This window comes from Aethalodelphis obliquidens, unplaced genomic scaffold, assembly GCF_003676395.1.
Source record: "Aethalodelphis obliquidens isolate GAN/ISIS:26980383/991018 unplaced genomic scaffold, ASM367639v1 scaffold24, whole genome shotgun sequence".
Classification (NCBI taxonomy): Eukaryota; Metazoa; Chordata; class Mammalia; order Artiodactyla; family Delphinidae; genus Aethalodelphis; species Aethalodelphis obliquidens.
The window spans coordinates 1,095,195-1,118,730 of record NW_020837968.1 but is presented as its reverse complement, the minus strand read 5'-3'; the positions used below and the strand labels follow the sequence as shown (position 1 = coordinate 1,118,730).

Here is a 23,536-nt window from a genome sequence, read left to right as displayed (position 1 = left end):
TCTCCGACCATCCAGGTGTCTTATCCAAAGTGAAATAAAGTTACTGGTTTTTCTTTTTAATTCTTCTACTGATATTTTATGCATATATAAGCGGACACATGTAATTATAATCCCTTCTTTTTGTAACACAAATGTTACATACTTACTATACACACCATTTTTCACATTGCTTTTTTACAATGTCTTTTGGAATATTTTATGATCATGTTCATAAATAACTTTTATTTTTTTAAAACAGCTGTTTAGTATTTCATTAAATACTCAGATCATACATTTTAACCAGTCCCCTCCCTATATGTCCCTTTTGGTAAGAGGGAAATTTCTCAATATTTTATAATTACAATGAAGCCATGAATAATCTTGTACATAGAACATGAAATTTTCAAATTAGGAAAGGCTGATACAAAGCTATTTATTTTGTGAATGGTGTGTGTACAGATTTCTGAACATTTCTGAATGGAGAGCAGGAAATATGATTAGATAGCAGAGGGATGTAAACTACAGATTCTCTGAATGCAGTGGATGATAATTAATGATGTGATAGAAAGTAGTACGGAACTATTGAAAGTAATGAGTAGTGTTTAAGGAAGATGAATGTTCTGAGTGTGAGGTCTTATTTCCTGCGCTCTGGAGTGTTGGGAGCTTTCAGAAAGGGCGTTAGGAGATTTTCCAGATAGAATAAAACTAGCGGTCTGATAGGTGTAGGCAGTCAAAATGGCGAGGTCAAAGAAGACAAATGTTGCAGGAGGGAACAGGTAGGAAGCCAGAATCTAAATTCTGGGAGGTCAACTCAGGTGAGAGAAGCAAGTTAACACTGACATTCTAAATAGCAGGCAAAGTCCAGAGTGGAAAAATCCATCAAGAGTGGAGTTAGTAAAAAAAGTATTGACACTTAGGTTGCTTCCATGTCCTGGCTATTGTAAATAGAGCTGCAATGAACATTGTGGTACATGACTATTTTTGAATTATGGTTTTCTCAGGGTATATGCCCAGTAGTGGGAGTGCTGGGTAGTTCTATTTTTAGTTTTTTAAGGAACCTCCATACTGTTCTCCATAGTGGCTGTATCAATTTACATTCCCACCAACAGTATATGAGGGTTCCCTTTTCTCCACACCCTCTACAGCATTTATTGTCTGTAGATTTTTTGATGATGGCCATTCTGACTGGTGTGAGATGATATCTCATTGTAGTTTTGATTTCATTTCTCTAATGATTAATGATGTTGAGCGTTCTTTCATGTGTTTGTTGGCAATCTGTATATCTTCTTTGGAGAAATGTCTGTTTAGGTCTTCTGCCCATTTTTGGATTGAGTTGTTTGTTTTATTGATATTGGGCTGCATGAGCTGCTTGTAAATTTTGGAGATTAATCCTTTGTCAGTTGCTTCCTTTGCAAATATTTTCTCCCATTCTAAGGGTTGTCTTTTGGTCTTGTTTATGGTTTCCTTTGCTGTGCAAAAGCTTTGAGGTTTCATTAGGTCCCATTTGTTTATTTTTGTTTTTATTTCCATTTCTCTAGGAGGTGGGTCAAAAAGGATCTTGCTGTGATTTATGTCATAGAGTGTCCTGCCTATGTTTTCCTCTAAGGGTTTGATAGTGTCTGGCCTTACATTTAGGTCTTTAATCCATTTTGAGTTTATTTTTGTGTATGGTGTTAGGGAGTGTTCTAATTTCATTCTTTTACATGTAGCTGTCCAGTTTTCCCAGCATCACTTATTGAAGAGGCTGTCTTTTCTCCATTGTATATTGTATAAAGAAGATGTGGCACATATATACAATGGAATATTACTCAGCCATAAAAAGAAACGAAATTGAGTTATTTGTAGTGAGGTGGATGGACCTAGAGTCTGTCATACAGAGTGAAGTAAGTCAGAAAGAGAAAAACAAATAACGTATGCTAACACATATATATGGAATCTAAAAAAAACGGTCATGAAGAACCTAGGGGCAAAACGGGAATAAAGACACAGACCTACTAGAGAATGGACTTGTGGACACGGGGAGGGGGAAGGGTAAGCTGGGACAAAGTGAGAGAGTGGTAGTGTATATATAGACATATATAGACTGCCAAATGTAAAATAGATAGCTAGTGGGAAGCAGTCGCATAGCACAGGGAGATCAGCTTGGTGCTTTGTGACCAGCTAGAAGGGTGGGAGGGAGGGAGACGCAAGAGGGAAGAGATATGGGGATATATGTGTGTGTATAACTGATTCTCTTTGTTATAAAGCAGAAACTAACAACACACCACTGTAAAGCAATTATACTCCAATAAAAACGTTAAAAAAAAAAAAAAAGTGTTGACAGTTGGTGAATTTTGATCCCAGGGAATGAGCTATGGGATCTCTTCCCTGTGTATACCCTGTTCTGAGTTTGGGAGGCGCTGGGAATATTTATGGCTAAGATGTCAAGTTGTGATCAATATCTACAAGTACCTTGCACCTCCGTCTCTCGAGACAAACAAATACCCACCTCTGGCTTCCTTCTCAGCCTGGTTCAGTTCATGCTGGGTTTCCACAGTCCTTGGGGCAAGGATTTTTAGGTAGAGGTGTCTGTGTTCTTAACCACAGTGAACAGGAAATTTCAATAGGAAAAAGAAGAAAATTAGGAATCTGGTGGAAAAGCAGCCAAGAGAATTGGCCCTAATATTATTAGTTAACGTTTCATGATTCCTTATTATGGGCCATATAAATACATTAAGCATTTTACATAATTAATATTTAATAATTACAATAATCATAAATGGGAACTATTATTTTCCTCCTTTAAAGATGAGGAAACATAGATTTAGCAACTTGCTCTAAGTTATGCAGAAAGACAGAGCAGAGCTGTCTGCATATCTATGTACATGCTTTTAAACACTAAGCAAAACTACCACACGTGCATCCGAGTATAGGCGGGAGGCTGGGACTCCAGGCTTCAGCATCAATCCCTGCACTGGAGACTGAATTTAGCAGCAGTAAATTAGTTCTGGATCTCACTACACAGTTGCGGGGAGGGAGAAAGAGACAGAGAGAGACAGAGACAAGACAGAGACAGAGACAGTGAGATTCCAATGTACTGATAACCTTGGCTTCCATTGCTTACTGTTAGAGACTAAACCTGCAGTGAAGGAGGGTGGGAGGAGCCAGGAATGAAACTTTTTCAGGGTAAAAGGGAAAACTTGGGCAGGAGGTAAAATGTACTTGCTAGCATTGTTCAGCAGTGCATGTCTTGTCCCTGTACTCATCATCCATGGTGTCTCTCTCTCTCACTCGCTCATCTATTATCAGTTTAGGTACCTATGTGTCTATCTATATATCTACGTATCTATTTATCATCTGCTTCTCTATTAAATCTTGTGGTCCATGAGGGTAAGGATTATCCTGACTTGCATGCTGCTGTATACTTGACACCTTGCCCAGGGCATTCATTGCACAGAGAAACTATCCGTTGAGTGGACAAATGAATGATGTTCCATTTGTCATTGAGGTAATTTCAGCTTTGATTGTGCTTACAGTTTTGTGGAGAATATTGATATTAATAAAATCATAACACAAACAATTATAAAAGTATATCTCTAATTCATGGGACAAAGGAAAGGAATATTTTCCTGGTATTTGAAGAATGAATATAAAAAGGAGGCTTGGATTTAGGTAGGTGTTCTGGGTTGAACTGTGTTCTCCCAAATTCATATGTTGATGTTCTAACCCCCAGTACCTCAGAACTTGACCTTACTTGGAAATAGGGTCATTGTGGATGTAATTATTTAAAATGAGGACATACTGGAGTAGATCGGGCCCCTAATCAAATACAACTTGGTATCCTGATAAAGAGGGGAAATTTGGAGCCAGACATGCACCCAGGGAGAAAGCTGTGTAGAGATGAAGGTGGAAATTTGGGGTAGAGCAGCAGGGCCCAAGGAGTGTCAACTATTGCCAGCAAAACACCAGAGGCTGGAGAGAGGCCTGGAACAGATCCCTCCCTCACAGCCCTCAGAAGGAACCAACCCTGCCAGCACCATCATCCCATACTTGTAGCCTCAAGAGCTGTGAGGAAACACAGCCCTGTTGTTTAGCCCCCCAGTTATAATACCTTGTTATGTCAGCCCCAGGAAACGAGCACACTAGGCCATGAATGCCTGCCTGAGGAAATGACAGTTGGTGATGACACCAGGCACTGAAGGATGAATTAGGGGAGCATTTACACAAAGAGAGAATAGCATGTGCAGAGGCCCTGTGATGGGAGGAAGCCCACCTGGAATTATCTTGCCATTGTTTTTCTCAGTTTTTCATCTGCTTTGCAACCAGATCAAATATATTAATAATTTTTCTTTAAAGGGCTTGTTTTTGTATTAAAGACAGTTTTCCCCATCCCAAAATTACATAGTTGTATCTATATTATGCATTATTTATTGTCTTATATTTTTCATTTAAATCATTCATCCATCAGAAATTTATCTTGATGAATAGCATTAGGCAAAGAAAAATCTTTTGAAAATGATTTTCAATTCTTCTTCCCATCCTTTGTGGGACCACAGCTTTTCGCATCAGGGAAGAGCCCCACCTTAGTTACAAGTGCCTCCTTGCCATGTTGTTTTCTGTGTGATAGGTTTTTCTTTCCCTTGATTTTCCTGGTGAGCTTCTCTCAATGCCCTTGATATAAAGGTTTTCAGGCAAAGTGATTTCCATCTATCCTCCATTCTGTCCACTTGGTAGCCTTCACCTCTGTATCAGTGATTAAAGCAATTCCATAAAATATGGAAATAACCACCATTTACTAAACAATCAAAACATAGACATTGTGCAGCTTTTCATATTTTATTTGATTTGAAGAAATAGTGCAGCGCAGTGGTTGAGAATATGGGCCCTGTACGCAGACCATCTGATTTGCAATCACGGTTCTACTTGCATAGCTGTGAAACCTCGTGTAATTTACGTAACTTCGTTTACTACCGTTTCCTTATCTATAAAATGGTGTCGTAAGGATTTAAATAAATGAACACATAAGGTGCTTAGAACAATGCTGAGCACATAGGAAGCTCTATAGAAGTGTTTGTAGTTGTCCTTGTTGTAGAATGTTGGAGGTGGCTGTGATCTGATTTTCAGAGCAGACCTATAAGGTGCCTTTTAAGAAACAGGTTCAGCGATGTTAAGCTTGTGCAATATCATGTAATTGCCTGGTATGCAGTCAATACTCATTAAATACACATTTAGTGAATGAAGTTATAGAGATGGAGTTATAGACAGGACTGGCTGACATTGAGTCTTGTGCTTTTTAATCACTGTTCCTCAAAATATCTCTTTTACTTATTTCCTGCCAAATAAGATCACTTTCTCCAGAATGGAAGCTGTGTGCTTGACTCTCCCTGGCTTCTTTAGTCTTGTCTTAAAAACATTCTGTTAGAAATTCCTTGAAATTTGTCGCATAGAGCTAGCTTCCTCCCCAAGTCTTCAGTGCAATATGGGGTTTTCCAATATTTTAATGTTTTTAAAAAATCATTTCAGTTGGTATTGTGGTGTTAGGAAGAAGGAGAGTTAGATTATCTGCTTACTGCCAGCTCACCCAATATTCTCTTGTAGTGATATTTTTCTGTATTCAGGATTTTTATCAGTTACCAGAACTTGAACTAGGTTAATATCTAGAACGATGAATGGTTTTCGATGAATGATGCTGATACTTTACTACTGGTGGTAGAATCATCTAGAACGATGAATGATGCTGATACTTTACTACTGGTGGTAGAATCTTTCTGAATATAACTCATTTTGGACCTAGCTATCCAGTTTGTTTATAGCCTAGATCAGACATTAGCAAACTTTTTCGGTAAAAAGCTAGGTCATAAATAGTTTCGGTTTTGTGGACCACGTGTTCTTTGTTGTAATGCTCAGCTCTGCTGCTGTATTGTGAATGCAGCCAGCTGTAGACAACATGGATGTGAATACATGGCTGTGCTCAAATACAACTTTATTTATGGACACAGAAATTTGAATTTTATATAATTTTTACATTTTATGTGTTAGATATTATTCTATTAAAAACCTGAAACTATTTAAAAATGTAAAATCCCATTCTTAGCTTGCAGGTAATATAAAAATAGGCAGCTGTTTAGAGTTGTTCCACAGACCGTAGCTTGTACCCCCCCCTTTTCCTGCATCAAATGGCCACAGTCCCTATCATCCAGATGATTCCACTTTATTCATCACACTGCAGCTGGGATTATCATCCTTAACTTTAAACCACTCATCTAATTATATTACTCCCTTCCTTATGACCCTTTGTTGACCCTCCAAACTCCTTGGCATGACATTCCAGGTCACAAAACCTGCTGAGTCCACGTCGTCCAGACATCTTTCAATACTTCCCTCTGAGCATCCCCTGGTCAAGCTAATCCCAGTTATTTGCTGATTCCATCAATACATTCATATATTCTGCTGTCTCCTGGGTCTTGAATAATTTTATCACACATTATTTCTTGGCATAGTTTTACTTATTCTTAAAAAGTCCATTTAAAATGACATCTCTTCCAGGAAATTGTCTCTGAATTTTCAGGCAGAATTAATCACTTTTGCATTCATGCTTTCATAGCACTTTGAACATGTTTTAAAACATTTATCTTATTATGTTACAATTCATTGTATTCGTGGTTGTCTACACCGATTTTTTTTTTTTTTTTTTTTTTTGCGGTACGCGGGCCTCCCACTGCTGTGGCCTCTCCCGTTGCAGAGCACAGGCTCCGGACGCGCAGACTCAGCAGCCATGGCTCACGTTCCCAGCCGCTCCGCGGCATGTGGGATCTTCCTGGACCGGGGCACGAACCGGTGTCCCCTGCATCGGCAGGCGGACTCCCAACCACTGCGCCACCAGGGAAGCCCCTACACCGATTTTAATATGAGCTCTTAATGTAAATAACTGGGTTAATTTATCTGTGTTTTCTCCAAACCTGTATATATTTGGGACTTAACAAATGATTTTGAATGTTGTAACAATAGAATTAGATTTGAGTGCTCATATCTGCCATACTGCACACAAAATGTGTTTTATAAAGAAGGAAAAAACCCCAGCACTTTTGGAAGGAAAATAGTGTATGGGTTTATCCTTTACAAAGCAAAGATTCACTTGGTAAACTAACAAAACTCTTAAATTTGTTTGTTTTGAATTTTTTCTTAGTGGGTTTGAATTTTTAAGGCTATAGTTTCATTTGCTAAAACTATCAAGGTTTTAAAGAATTAACAGCTCTTTGTGCTGATACCTTCCTCTGCCACTGCCAGTGAGGTCGAAATTATAAATCTGAGATTTGGGGAGTTTTTTCAGTACTGAGCACTTGGGTGCTGAAATAGTCTCAGAGTTCATCCCAAATGTCCTGGGGATGGAAATGGTGATAAAGCTTTGGGTAGCTATGCATCCAGACTCTGAGCTTCCACTCTGTTCTCTTCAGCTTCCCAATTCATACATCTTTTCTCCTCCTCCACAGAGAGGTAGATGCATTTATTTACAGATATAAGAATAATTATTGGGAAGAAATCCACAGCCCTAGTATTTGATAAAAAGCTTCCTGGAGATTCTGCAGGCTCGTGGACCTTACAGTTATTCACCTGGTGTAGTACCCGGGCCCCCTGAAGACCAGGGTCCTCACATGAATCCCTCTGTACTCCTTTGCCCTCCCTTGTCCTGAGTGATGCACAAAAAATTCTATGTAATCATTATTTATAGCAAAATAGAAGAAAAAAGTACTATAGGGTGCTGAAAGTTTTAGTCCACTAAGGATTTTAGAAATTAATATTGATGTCAGTGATGACAACTTGTCAGAATTGTTCATGTTTTTTTCTTAGTAGTGTCACAATGATTTATGATATGAATAGAATGTATTTTTTTATATTGTCTCTCCTACTCAAATCCCAGCTCTGTTGCTATTTCTGCTTTTCTGTGGTGGTGATAATTGAATGAGGAGAAGGAGCAAAAGAGCCTCATCTGTTTTAATTTCTGAGTAGGGACATAGATTAACTAGAATCAGGACTGCCCCCTGAACTCAGGAAGTCAGTTTTTACAAAGACGCTTGTGTGTGTGTGTGTGTGTGTGTGTGTATATATATATATATATATATATATATATATATATTCATATATATATATCTGAATCACTTTGCTGTACACCAGAAACTAACACAACATTGTAAATCAACTATACTTCAATAAAAAAGATGTCTATATATATCTTTATGAAAGATAATAATTTCAAAGGCAATTGTAGGGTTTGAATAAAGTGAGTTCATAATATGCCAATAAATTAATTGAATCATTGCCTTTATCTTATTATGTGACTTCACAAATTTATATTTGTGTTCTCTCTACAATTCTAGAAAATATCTCTCAGTTAAACTTTTGCATAACTCTGTAACACAAATAAGTACATTTTAATATATCTAGTAATTTTGTGGTGGGCATTCTCTTCAATGGGGAGTAATTTTTATGTGACAATGTACAGTGATTTATTCATTGGATTTTGTCGTTGTTTAAATTTAAAAACCTCTTAAGGATGCTCAGCCTTGTCATGGATTCTTCATTAATTTTTTTTTTTTGCGGTACGGGGGCCTCTCACTGTTGTGGTCTCTCCCGCGGAGCGCTCCGACGCGTAGGCTCAGCGGCCATGGCTCACGGGCCTCGCGTCTCCGCGGCATGTAGGATCTTCCCGGACCAGGGTACGAACCTGTGTCCTCTGCATGGCAGGCGTACTCTCAACCACTGCGCCACCAGGGAAGCCCCTCTCTTTAGGTTTATAATGGGCATTCGCTCCTTTTGGTTGCCAGCATCCATTTCCCCGTCATTTGACAGCAGCATCCTAAATTCCTTTGGGGGAGTTCTTGCTTTTTCATTTGGTGTAGCTTGGTAGCACTGCATGGCAAATCAAGGTGCACAGCCCTGCCTTACTTAGGTAGGCCACTCTGGTTCCCTCTTCCTTGACTTTGACAGAATGGGGGAGATTATTCAAATTCATTCATGTGAGTGGTATTATCCTCACGGAATTATGCGATTCTTATTGTCCTGACTCAGCACCACCATGGTTTCGCTCTATTCAAACTTGTTCTCCTAAATTCTCATCTTCCTGTGAGGCATTGAGTATTCTGCCAATAAATTCTTTCTTTTCTTTTTTTGGGGTTTTTTTTTTTTGCGGTACGTGGGCCTCTTACTGTTGTGGCCTCTCCCGCTGCGGAGCACAGGCTCCGGACGCGCAGGCCCAGCGGCCATGGCTCACGGGCCCAGCCGCTCCGCGGCATGTGGGATCCTCCCGGACCGGGGCACGAACCCGCGTCCCCTGCATCAGCAGGCAGACTCTCAACCACTGCGCCACCAGGGAAGCCCTGAATTCTTTATTTTCTTAAGGTTACCTGTTACTTATAATCTAAGTATTCTAACTCTTAGATGTGGATCTAGCCAAGAAAAATATTTATCAAGAATCAATACCTGTTGGGACTTCCCTGGAGGTCCAGTGGTTAAAACTTCATCTTCCAATGCAAGGGGGTGTGGGTTCGATCCCTGGTCAGGGAGCTAGGATCCCACATGCCTTGTGGCCAAAAAACCAAAACATAAAGCAGAAGCAATATTGTAACAAATTCAATAAAGACTAAAAATGGTCCACATCCAAAAAAAAAAAGTCTTAGAATCAATACCTGTCATGGTTCAGATCCTGGTTGGAAATGAGCATTAATAATTGTAAGAAGGCACCCACATCCAGTGCATCTGGATTACTGGCACCTATGCCGATTTTGGAGAAATAAGGACTCTTCCACCTGTCAGTCTATTGCTTTGGTCTGGCTGTCTCACCTATTCGCTAGGGAATTTCAAAGTGCAGACTCAGCCCCTTAGAGCCGCTGACGTTTTTGCCAAAGCAGTACAAGTTGGGAACCAGAGTTAGTCCTATTGCCCTTAGCATGTTTTCTCACATGACTATCAGGCTTATTCTTTCACTTTAATTCCTCTCACACTTTTTCAGCACATTGAGCTTCTGCCTGGACTTGCTGATTTGTCTCCCTTTCTCACTCTGGGCCTAAGTCCCTGTTTTGAACCCAGTCCATGGTCTTGGAACCCTGAATATCCTAAGTATATCATGTCAGAACTCTCCCCGTTGTGGTCTAGCCCAGTGCCTCATGGCATGACCACTGGCTGAATTTCTGTTCTGAATGGACCAACTTGGAACCTCCTGAGGTTCTGAATTTGCTCTGAGTCCTTTTGTGGTTGCCAAAACTATAAACTTGAAAACACACACACACACAATGTAAGAGCTGTGAGCTTAGTTTATTCAGTGTCTTATGAGGACTATAGCCTGGGAGAAGCCTCTCATTACAGCTCTGAGAAACTGCTTCAAAGAGGTAGGGGAAGAGGCTGGTATATATGTGATTTTAGAAAAGGGGTACATGTAATCAGCATATATCTTGGTAGAAGGTTACTGCTAATCACAAGGAACAGATATCTCAGTTAATGATCTTAGTACTTTTCTTAATATGAGGAGATACAAGAGTCCAGTTTCATTAAAAAAATTTTTCTGAAGTATTTCTAATTATCTGAGGGCCTATTCGGCCTATTTCCCCAGAGCACATAGTGCCTCATTCCTGATCTTCACCCTGAATTTCTTTCAGGGTGTTCCATAGGTCAGCAAATGCAGTGGCTAATGACTCAATCCTTGTAGACCAGATGGTGAGTGACAATTTGCACTATCTATCATCTATCTATCATGTTTCTATTTATTGTCTACCTAACTATAACTACTATATAACTACATAGGTATATATTCTACAGAAAATATATCCTTCACAAACTTTCTACACAGAACTTTGAGATTTCAACTTCATCCACTGTTTTGGATGTTACTGAGTGTCTGAACTCACCACACCTTTTCATTTTCTGTATTTCCAATGCTTTGATATCTTTTTCTGACCTTGGAGAGACTGAGAAAGTGCCCCTCCCAGGACTAGCCAATTCCTAGAAATAGTAAGACTCCTCTGCAAGCATGCCTTTCAGATGCAAACTAACCAATTCAGAGCCCACACCCCACCACTTCCTTTATCAGACTCATACTCCAGACCACTATTCTCCTGCCCAGATCACTCCAGAATCAGGGACCACACCACTAAAGACGACCTCTACACCCCAGAGCCTGCTGCAATTATTCCAGCTAGACTGCTTACCCTGCCTCACCCATTCCTTTTATATCTTCTAAACGAAACCTGCTTACCCTGCCTCACCTGTTCCTTCCTGCAGAAACAGGAAGGAACACATTTTCCTACTGTTCCTTCTGCCTCCTGGATGACCATGGTGCTTCCTGTGTGGCCCTGCCTAGCATGAGGTGTCCCTTCTCTTGGGAACTGTGAATAACATACAAACCATCTTTTCAGTGGCAATCATCTTCTGATCTGCTGGCCTCACTATACCTGAATAATAATAAAACCTACATTTTAAAACAGAGTCTCTTTAACAGGTTATCAGGTTGTGTGCCTTTGCTTGGATTTCCTGGAATGAAGCAAGGCTTAAGTGCTAATGTTTTATTGAGAGGTTTAATTCCAGAGCAGGAGTGTGGGAATTGGTGAATGAGAGAGAGAGGAGTATGGGAGAAAATATACAGTGGTGCTTTCCTTAGCTGGTCCTTGCTCGATAAATCACACACACACAAGAACATTATTTAGTTCTGTCTCTAAGGGATTCAGTTTTGGTAATATGTATTTTTCTAAGGAATTATGCACTGAATCTAGATTTCCATATTTATTTACACAGAATTGTAAAAAGTGATCTCTTAGAGTTTAAAAAAAGTCCTCTGAGTTAAATCACTGTATCTCCCTTGTCATGTATAATTTTGTCATTTTTCATTTTTTTCTTAATTTATATATATATTTATATCTGTAGTATGTTGGACTCTCTAAAATATGGGACTCAGCATCCACCCCAGAGGAGATTAGATGAAGGTCATCTGATCTGGAGGCATAGAGAGAGGGTAATAGGGCTTGGAACTGGAGAGGCAGTGACAGGAGACAAAAGGGCAAGTTAGACCTGGTTGAGGGTGGGAGGCATGGGAATCGATTAGAAAGAGATGAGAGAGTCAGCTTAATTATGAGAGAGCCATGGGGATGTTAAACCAACGTCTAAAACCATGCCTGTCCATCCCTGTGTGCATATATTATCCATTACTTATGTGAAAGAGTTGGTCAGCTATTCTCCAGGCTATTCTAGAAGACTTTCCTTTGAAAACTGTCTGTGGCCTGTTGATTATGTAACAGAAAATTCTGTTTCATGCCCAGTGACTCTGGTCTATACTTGGCCCCAGCTGTCCCATGTGTCCTTAACTCCTTGTTGTTAAAAAACCAGGACACTTGGAAGGTTCCCTGAAACAGGGTGGAGTCCTTGACTCCTTGTGGGGCTATGGTGTTGTGAAAGAGAAAGCCTTAGTGTTGGTATTGGGTACACTCTGGTGTAGTAATCAATAGAGTGTTTTCTCTCCTTTTATATCATTTCTCTTGTACTTGTAAGGAAGCCGAGACGTACTTATCTATAAATCTGTAGAGTCTGTATTATCTATACAGACTATAGATAATGCTCATATTAAATTAATGTTTATTTTATTTAGTTGAATAAGAGATTGTACCAGCAACTAAAATCCATTCATGGAATCTAGCTTTCTTTTTTGTTTTTATAGTCTATAATTTTTCAAAATCTAAAACAAAGCAATCACAAATGAAAAGCTCTCTAACTTAGTAAATGCTACTGGAAAATGGATAACATTATAAACATCAGTGATATATAATCAGAAAACAATAAGATGAATAAAAAAGAATAAAGGTTAAAAGACTTTTCAGGATTCAAAAATAGCTCTTACTCTTTGAATAAATAGATTTTAAACTTGATATGAAATTTATTTTTGGATATAATTTACAAATAACCTTTACTTATGAAAATAGTCAGCGTTTGGGAGGAAGATTACTGAAATCATCATTAATAATAGAGATCATTTGCATAAACAAAAATAATGCAAAATGGAAATATTAGATTGTAGGAATCCAAAATAGAATAATAACCACAGGGTTAAAATGAATTAAATACAAGAATCTCCTGACAGTATTTTATCAAAACCCAGTGTTAAGATGATCCTTAAGCTCTATTTATATCTTGTTACAATTTATGATATTGAAATTATTTAGAGGATTACATCTAAAATTGCCCTATGAAATTTGCCATATTTATCAGCCCTCTGTAAGAAATATTGACCACTTAAATTTATATTAGTAAAGATAATTTTTGACATTCTTTTCTTTTCTTTTTTTTTTTTGATGTGAACCATTCTTAAAGTCCTTATTGATTTTTTTACAATATTGCTTCTGTTCTGTGCCTTGGCCTTTTGGCCACGAGGCATGTGGGACCCTAGTTCCCCGACCAGGGATCAGATCCCCACCCCCTGCACTGGAAGGCGACGTCCCAACCACTGTACTGCGAGGGAAGTCCCTGACATTATTTTCAAAAGACAAGATCTTATCAGATCCAGCAAAAGGGAATTCATATAAAGTAGAAATTTGTGTGTTAGGAAATACCTAAACATACTCTAAAACCTAAAATTACTGCTTTTATGCATTTGCCCTAGAGAAACTCTTGTGCATTTGCACAAGAGAGGTGTGTAAAATGATTATTGTTAAATTATTGTTTGCATAGAGAAAATTGGAAACAACACTGACACCCAGAAAAAGAAATAGTTAAACTATGGTACATCCATCCTGTGGAATGCCATGTGGAGTTAAAAAGTGTGAGCCGGAGGGCTGCCTTGGTGGCGCAGTGGTTGAGAGTCCATCTGCTGATGCAGGGGACACGGGTATGTGCCCCGGTCCAGGAAGATCCCACATGCCGCGGAGCAGCTAGGCCCGTGAGCCATGGCCGCTGGGCCTTACGTCCGGAGCCTGTGCTCCGCAACGGGAGAGGCCACAGCGGTGAGAGGCCCGCGTACTGCAAAAAAAAAAAAAAAAAAAGTGTGAGCTGGAGAGCTGGACACCACCTGCTTCTCGGCCCCTGCCCTCCCTGACCAGGTCCTGGTCCTTTGTGACCCTTGGCCGCTGTGGTCTGGAGATGGAGCCACTGCTCCTGGCCTGGAGCTATTTTAGGCGCAGGAGTTTCCAGCTCTGCGCAGATCTGTGCAGACAGTTGCTGGAGAAGTCCCTTATGACCAGGTACCGGCTGGACCCTGTCAGCCCTGTGGATCCTGGAGATAAGGCTGAGGGCCCTGGATGGGGGGCGGTCTCTAGGTCCCTGGGAAGTGGGTCCAGGGAGGAGGGCCCGGGATGGGGCGGAGGTTGACTGTGTGGTCAGCATAGACACCTGGAGCGAGACCCCCTGGAGACACACACACAAAAAAGTGTGAGCTAGGTAGATTTAATAATGTGCAGAAATACCCAAGACATATTGTTGAGTGAGAAAAGAAAGTTGCATAATAATACACATACTATAATATTATTTAAAAAGAAAAAAATGAAAAGCCAAATAATTTGTCTATCAGTCTATCAATCAGTCATCTATATATCTGTCAACCTGTAGTCTAGAATGGTGTAAAACAATCTTCACAAACAATAACAATGGTTATTTCTGGGGAGGAGTGTGAGATTGGTATTCATCAAAGATTCTTAGAGTACTTTTACAAGAATACATTTATAATTTACTTATATAATTAAAAATAAGTACCATCATGCCAAGAATTAAGAACAATAGATTAGTAGAACTGAGTTTGAATCTGAACTCTATCACTTATTATATGTTTGACCTGGCTGGCTCAGCCTCTCTTTTGTCGAATTGAGATAACATCATATACTTTATGGAGATTCGATTCTGTGGGTATTAAGCGAGAGAGCGTCCAGGAAAGAATCTGCAGTCCAGAGCAGGTAATCAGCTGAAGATAACCAGTGCTCTTTGCACTCTATTAAGTCAATTTTAAACCTCAAGTAACTGAATGATGAAGTATTTTTTCTCACTAGGTTGCATCTGCTCACTAGAGTGTAGATCCATAAGGGCAATGAGCCTGTCTTAACATATATATATATGAATTACTGATGTTTACTCTGGTGTCTGGTATACAAAAGGCACTCAGCAAATGTTTGTACATTAATATGATACCTATCTATTCCACCAAGAAGAACTGCTGTCCTGAATTCTGGAGTTGTATTTCCAGATCCTATCACATATCCTCATCTTGCTTTTGAATAGGCACCTCAAACTGAACATATTTTATAACCGTACTTATCATTTATATCTACACACCTTCATCTCCTCCTATATTCTTTGTTTTATGACATCTAGCTTATTGATGAAAAGTCTTCAGTACTTTTTACTGTCATTCCACTGTAGACTTTTTAACTTTAAAGACAAATATTGACCTTTAAGATTTTATTTTGTTCACTTTGTCTTATTTCACTTATTTTTGATGCACTTTAAATATGGTATCTTCTAGGGACTCAGTGGGCTTTTCTAAATTCAAGAAGTCATATTTTTTTTCTCATATTTAAAAAATATATACCATTAGGAATTACATCCTCCCCATTTTCTTCCTTCGTTCTTCTGGAATAGAGCTTTCTACCTCTCTTCGTTGTTCATTCTTTTGGACCATCTCCTTATCTCATACCGCTCTATTCTGGATGAATTCTTCGGAACCATCTGCTAGTTAGCTGAGTGTAGTGTTGTCTACCATTTAAGCCATCAGTTGAATTTTTTTATTTCACTGACTACTTCTCATTTTTAGAATTTATATTTGGTTCACTTTCTAATAGGCCTAATTGTTTTTCATGCATTCTTTTATCTCTTTAAAAATTTTAAACAGACATTTTATAGTGTTATTTTAAAGTCTCTTCTGATAGCTCCATTTTCTTTGAGTCTTTTGAGTGTGAATGTTTCCATTTGTCATGTCTTCTGTCTCTTATGGCAGCGGGTTTCTAGTTTTATCCATAGTTTTAGACTGTGAGCTTATCTTCAGTAGAGGCTGCCTTCCACAGGAACCCTGTGTGAACAGTGAGTTACAGCATTCCCACACAATGGTTCCTATCAGGCTACTCTCACTGGACCATTGATTTTCCTATTTCCAAACAAGTACTTCTTTCTTTCCTTTTTATATTTAATAAGATTTTTGGCTTAGAATTTTGCACCCCATGTTCAGTGCAAGTTGAGACCTCCACATGGTGTAGGTTCACACATGGGGCAGGTCTGGGTTCCTGTTTCTCACAGGGAGCCATCTATCCACGTTCAAGAGTAGGAGTCCTGCTTCCAATCTGCATTCCAAAGCCAATGGGAGGAATTGGAATTCGTCCCCTGCATGAAGCCAAAAGGCAAGAGATTTCTGTCTCAATTGGATATTCCCCTCCCCCCCTTTTTAGAGCTAACCTATGTATTTTTACAAAAGTTATAGTTTGTCCAAATGCATGTATTTCAATGTGTTTGACTTGGAGGAGAGTGCTTGCTCCTTCTTGTTTGGAAGCCCTTGTCTATATTATTTATTTCTGTGAGTGCATTACTATTATCCCAAGTGCCCAAGCTGGAAAAATTATAGCTTTTCTGCAGCCTTATTCTCTACCTCAGTCCTTTCGATCTATCTAGTTTACTTTTACTCTTTTTTTTTTCATTTGCTCTCCCCACTGTCTGATTTAGTTTGGGCCCCATCGCTCTCTTGTGGGCTATGACAACATCCTTTTCACTGGTTTCCATGCTTCTCATCTGCCCTCTGCCAGTCATTGCCATGTGACCATGGGAGTTATCTTTCCAAATGCAAACCTAATTAAATTATGCCAATCCACTGTTTAAAACCTGTTGATTGTTTCCTTTCTTCATATTAGAAGTTAAACTACCTTGATTTTGTGGTTTACTGAGTTTTATGTGCTGACATTGCCCTGTTCATACTTGTATTTCTGCAATATCAGAATATGTTCAGTTCCTTGATCTGCCCATACACTGTATGCCTCTATTCCTATACACATGCCCTTTTCCTGAAAAGCCATTAAACACCACTTTCCCTCTATTTATTTGTTTCACCCACACTTGAAAATTCAGCTTAAATATTACTTCTTTTGTAAAGATTTCCTAACTTGCCCCAAATCTGACGCATAGTAGCCATTCACTCTTTTGTTTAATAGCTATATCTGATTATTTTCCTATATTCAAGCTCAACGTATACAATTTCTTCAAACATTCTTTGTGTAATATGTTTCCCCAACCACTTATTATCTTTGATAATTTTGTCTTTTGAAAAACCCAAATTTTCTTTGCCTCTAATTGTGACACTCATAACACAACTTTACAGAAAGTTTTCTAGAACCGTCAGATTCTATGCCTGGAGCCCTTCATTTCCTCTCCAGTCTATCAAGTGGTCTTGTACATTGTCACTCGCTTAGCCTTGAGGTCCATGAGGTCCATGGTGGAACCCAGTTTTATTTTTTTATTTATTTTAAAAAATTTTTATTTATTTACTTATTTTTGGCTGCATTGGGTCTTCGTTGCTGTGCGCGGGCTTTCTCTAGTTGTGGTGAGCGGGGGCTGCTCTTCGCTGCGGTGCGTGGGCTTCTCATTGCTGTGCCTTCTCTTGTTGCGGAGCACGGGCTCTAGGTGTGCGGGCTTCAGTAGTTGCAGCACTTGGGCTCAGTAATTGTGGCTCACGGGCTTAGTTGCTCCGCGGCATGTGAGATCTTCCCGGACCAGGGCTCGAACCCGTGTCCCCTGCATTGGCAGGCAGATTCTTAACCACTGTGCCAGCAGGGTTTACAATAAAATTGAGAGTTAGGTATAGAGATTTCCCATATACGCCCTGCCCCGACACATGGAGAGCCTTCCCCATTGTCAGCATCACCTACCAGATGGTACATTTTTTATTAAATAAACTTACATTGACAAATCATAATCACCCAAAGTCCATTACCTTAGGGCTTGCTCTTGGTGTTATACAGTCTGTGGGTTTGGACAAAAGTATAATGACATGTATCCATCATTATAATATAATACAGAGCATTTTTCACTGCCCTAAAAATGCTCTGTGCTCTGCCTATTCATCTCTCCCTGGAGGCCTTTTTAGGACAGATGGAAGATTTGATCGTTCTAGTATGTGGATTTCCCAGAGTCCACATTGCAAAAAGCATAAAGGGATATGTAAGAATAAAGATGAAAATGGAAACCATAGGGTTTATTGAAGGCATAATGTTCTAGAAATCAATGGGGAGACTCTAGGCCTAACTCTGCCATATCTTTCTAGATGACTCTGGGCAGACAGTATAATTGCTCTGCATTTTCATTCTCTAACTGATAAAATACAGGGATTAGAATAGAGGATTAATACTGCCTCTATAATCTGTAATTATTTTACTCTAATTGTTAAATTGCTCAAGCTAAATTATTTGTATTATAGGGGAAGATCTTTAAAAACAATAACTATCATGAACTCTGTAAGAAATAAAAAACTAAAATGGATAAGCCCCACTATAGCAAGTAAAATCCTCTGGGAGTGGGTCAGCATATAACATTAGTAGGAAACATTAAGCCATCAAAATATTATTCCCTATTTAGATACACAAGCAGGAAATATAGAGACTTTAAAATACATAAACTTCTGACAGAGCTCTCAAGTTTTACACAAAATCTGAAATGTAAATTGCGTTTTGAGTGTAACAAGTAGCCAGTTTTAACAACGGAGCAAGGCCATGTACTAGCACTAACCTTAGAGAATAAGACATCTGACTTTAACTATAGATGTTTCTGTGAAGTGTCCAAGGAAAATACAGTCTTAAGGACTTGAACAATTTAATCTGAAGAAAAATACCACAGTACTTAGCATAAGTATATATAAAAAATAAGCAAATATATTTGCATTCAACAATTATGGTAAAGCAAAAATTCAAGAAACCCCAGAGGTTATAAATATCATGAACAGGATTAGGAATGGGCTCTAGATTTATGGAAGAAAAACTGCTTCTAAATAGTCTCCAGAACTCTGTCCATTTTATCAACAACCGTAATCTGACTGAGTTGTGAGAGCATGTTTATGAAAAGGTGACGTGTCTGTGAATTGTGTTCTGAAGATGAAGGTAAATATACAGAAATACAGGGTGTTCCTTTAATAGTTGTCAGATCATAATGATTGTGTGCCAAGACGGTCATCAGAAATTAATTCGTCTTTTAAGAATGATTCAGGACACTCACCTAAAGCAGGCCCTTTTCAGGCAGCATTGTTAAAGGAAGGAAAGTAGTACACAAGGTCTGAGGGGGGATGACTCCAGTCCAGCATGAAGAAAGTCTGCACCAGGTTTGAAAAATCACCCCATCCTCCTGTGTAAGTAAGATGCTAAGAATCACAACTGCTTTCTGAATCTAAGTCCCCAGTCTTCTGTGAGGGAGCTGTAGGAGGGGAAGGGGCAGAGGTGGCACCCAGGGGCTCTGAGACTCTGGCTTCTTTCTGAGTCAGGCAGAGCTCGGGAGCTGGACAGGGACCAGACCACCACCAGCACGTCGGAGCATGTCCTCCACGAGACCATGGCGCTTCAGACAGTTACCCACCTTCTCATCTTCTGCCTCAGTCTCTCACTGCTCATCTCCATAAAAAGTAAGCCTCTTCCATTTATTGAACTTCTGACATTTCCTGACTTATAAGTATTTCATGGGAAAAGTGTGTAGTGTTGCATGTTCTACAAAATGAAAGGCTTTAAAAAAAAGTAAAAAGAATTTGGTGTGAGCAAGCGTCCTGTGTTAAACAAATCAGTGGGACCAGTCAGTGTGAACAATTTTCTGATTCTGTGATTTCCAGTAAGTATTCTAATAGAAAATGTTCTTTTTCAGTCTTTTGAGTGGTGAGCAGGAGGTTGAAATGGCCACATAGAGAAGGTTTTTTGATGTATTTATACTTTTATGGAATAGATCTGGCACTTTGTAATTGATATCCTTTAAAAGGAAATTAATCATAAGCTATATAGCATTTTATTCCCAATACTGTGTATGTATCTTCACTTTTAAAGAACTTGGTGTCCCAACATTTGCTCTCACAATCAAGGAGATAGAGTCTCAATTTTCCCCAAAGGATAATGGTTCAAAGCATTTCTTTTGCCAGAGAGAAATGGGCTTCCTTTCTATTGTATGTGCTTCTGTTTTATAAATGGAGTTGTCATATTCCACAAACTTCCCCAAATTGAAACAAGAGTAATGTTTCTGAGATAATCATGTCGGATGTTCGGCAGTGTGGAAAATCAGAGACCAACAGCCTCAGCTGTGTGTTTATGAAGGACAGTAGCTATTGAACATGCTTAAAACAAAGACAGGCAGAATGTGTGCTTGTCAAAGGGGCCATGTGATTTGTGTCTGTCGAATCTGAATATCAATAAGGCAAGGCATAGATCAGCTGCTGTTGAACAAGACTCCTTGGTGTTAGAACACAGTGTTGTGTAATCTGGGTCACCTGCTGTGGCTGCACCAGCGAGAGTGTTACTTGTATGGTTTACAGCTGAGCGTATATCAGAGGTTTGGTGAAAACAGGAATAGATGCTATAGCTAAGGCAGCTGAAGGCAAGTGGAGAAAGACCAAGTCAAACTAAAAGAAGGAACAGTAAATTCGCAACACCATACCACACACTCAGGACTTTTTTCAGAGTGGTACTTATTGAAAAGAGTTGTCATTTAAATAGTATTCATCCTCCTTGAAACTTAAAGTGGGCCCCATGCAATCGGAAGTGAGGCATAGAAGTGATATGTTGAGACGTGGGGGGAGAAATGGAGCAAAAGAAATGACAAGACACGGAAAACGCAAGATGAAGTCAGGTTACAGTACATTTTATGGCAAAGACCTTTGTAATTCCAATGCAAGGTATACTCTAATTCCTAGTGTTTGCTGCACTTAGCTTTTAAGGAGATGAATATGTAACCTCTAGAGTACCATCTCTTTTTTTAGGGGCTCAACTGTGCAACTGAAATTACATACAAATAATTTGTCTTCTTTCTCTTTGAGTGGGGGATTATTTATTGATAGTCTTTAAATAAATACTTTGTAATTACTTGATATATTCTCTAGCACAATATTTTTATTAGTTAAAAAAAATTGAAGCTGCATTTTGTTTAATTTTTAGGCAGGCAGACTCTTATCTGTGTTAATATATTTGCCGGCAAGTTGTGATGATATTGCCTTCCTCGTCAAAACACTTAGTTTAGACTTTTATTTTTAACTGACTTGAAAACTTTCACAACCTCAGCCTTCTTTTCCACCCTTGACTCTTAGTACTCATGACACAGATCCTATATTCCAGCCATATTAATAAAATAATAGCTAATAGGAAAAGTTGCTGACATTGCTAAGCATTTTATATATGTTATATTTCATTTAATCCTTACAACTCCACCATAAGATAGATATGATAATAATCATCCGTATTGTATAGAATCAGATGGCTATCCCAGGTATCTCAGCCTTTGGTACATAGCAGAGAGCTGGAATGTTTAAGATGCAGCCTCTCAAGTCCAGCCCCAGATATTTCATATGTCTGGGTAGGTCTCATGAGTATGTAGTTCAACAAGCTCTCTGTTTCAAATGCGGGTGATCACAAGTTCTACACTACCCAATATATCTTTCTTGAGAACTTTAGGCATCAGAGTTGTAAGATATAAACATCTCTCTCCTCGGAAGGATTATTTAGGAGAGAAAATAAGCAGTATGAGCTTTACAAGCATTATTTCCATTTAACTTGCATGACAAGTAGAACTTGTCATTAATTCCATTTTATAGCTGAAGAAACAGTGGCACAGTGAGGTTATTTACTTTCCCGAGGCCACGCTGCAGGGAACGGTGGACCTGGGACTAGGACCCAGAGGTCCGACTCTGGATTCTGTGCTCTTAGCTTACATGTACAGACTCTGTTGAAGGGATAGTGCGGAGGGATTAGCGTGCTGCTCAGAACACAATAAAAGCACACAGAAAATTTTAGTTCTTTGGATCATATGCGTTCAATGAATCAATGATTTTTCTTCTTGAACTTTGAAATACATTCTTTTAAAATTAAGAGAAAAGAGTCACCCTTGACTCCATACTATACTTTTTCATGAAAGTGGTGCCTTGCTGTCCTTCAAGGGGCATGCTGTGACCTTGATGCATGAATCTGTGGTGAAAGGCTTTAAAGAAACTACCTTATTAGAGCTACCATGCATTAGGAAAGTGATTGACAGCGGTATTTCATGAGTCCTTTATGCATCTGGAGGTAAATTGAATATTTGTCAATGTAAATTCCACATCTAGTTTAATTTAAAATTAATTGTTTTAACCCATATTCAAAGTGTGGTCATAGTATACAAGTGAAATGTGGTTTGATAAAATTATTATTTAAGTTATTTGAATAATTTCAAAGACTTTGGGATAGCTGAATTTGAATAGCTGAATTTGAATAGAGTTATTTTAAAGAATGCTTTCTTTCCAATCTACCTAAAGTATAAAGAAATAGAATCTATAAAGACAAAATATGGTCGTATTTATTCAGTCTTAATGCGGCTATCAAGAAATAATTGAGTTTGCTCAATAGGTCAGAGAAGGTTGATGTTATTCATTAGGGAGTAATCGTCTAATTTTCTTTAAAATGTTACTTATGTAGAAACATTTGAAACTTTTATATTCACCATTCCATTTAACATCTTTGCATGTTGTAAAGCGCTTACAGAATTATCAGAGTGAGAAAAAGGTATCTTTGCTTCTTCATAAATTAAACAATTATCTCATCAGTTTACAGTAGAATTCTCTACTTCATGAAGGTTACTCACTGTTCCCTGAATCATGCAGCAGAATTAATTTTAGCTTGTAATTTTTGATGCTTATTTTAGGCGAATCAGATTTTTCAGGAGAACTGCATTATTTTTCACCTTTGGTGATTTTCAAAAATTACCATTAATGGTATTACAATATAAAATTTTGAAATTCGAGAGGACAACAACAATCAGCATTTTTAGTTCTCTTTTATATTTTACTGCTGATTTATTGGAAATCCCTGAGAAGCCCAAATTTCTCCTTTTAGAAAATGAAAATGAGAGTATCTATCTTCCCCATTCACACCATCCCTGTTCACATTAGATTAAACTTCACTATACATACTTTCATTACAATTTGCATTTCTTTTCATAGTATGTGCCAAAATTTGAAAATATTACTTTTGCGTTGACTTATGTTTTACCTATGAGGTTGTAAGACATGATTGTAGAAACCATGGGTGTTTTGCTAACTGATATATCCTTAGTCAGTGGGTAGCTACTGTCCAGCTCAGGGTAGTCACTCAAGGAATAGTTATTAAATGAGTAAATGAATGATGGAACTTTTATAGCATTTGCTATAAGAATTGAATATCTTCCTTACTCATGACATTTTGGCATTATTTTTTAACTCTTACATTGTTTTATTTTTTATAGAAGACTTTATTATTTTAGAATAATTTTACGTTTACAGAAAAATTGAGAGGATGGTACAGGAGGGCCACCTAGATCTCATACTCAGTTTCCCCTATTATTAACATCTTACCTCAGTATGGTAGATTTGTTACAATTAATGAACCAATAT

General features: G+C 38.6%; 1 protein-coding gene across 1 annotated transcript in view; it reads left to right on the top strand.

The window, feature by feature from the left end:
* CRB1 (crumbs cell polarity complex component 1) overlaps positions 1-23,536 on the top strand; it is a 268,288-nt gene that overhangs the window by 23,713 nt on the left and 221,039 nt on the right. Inside the window, exon 2 of the mRNA XM_027122138.1 lies at positions 19,427-19,564. Within this exon, the coding sequence (XP_026977939.1) occupies positions 19,427-19,564 (138 nt within the window). The remainder of the gene's footprint in view (positions 1-19,426; positions 19,565-23,536) is intronic.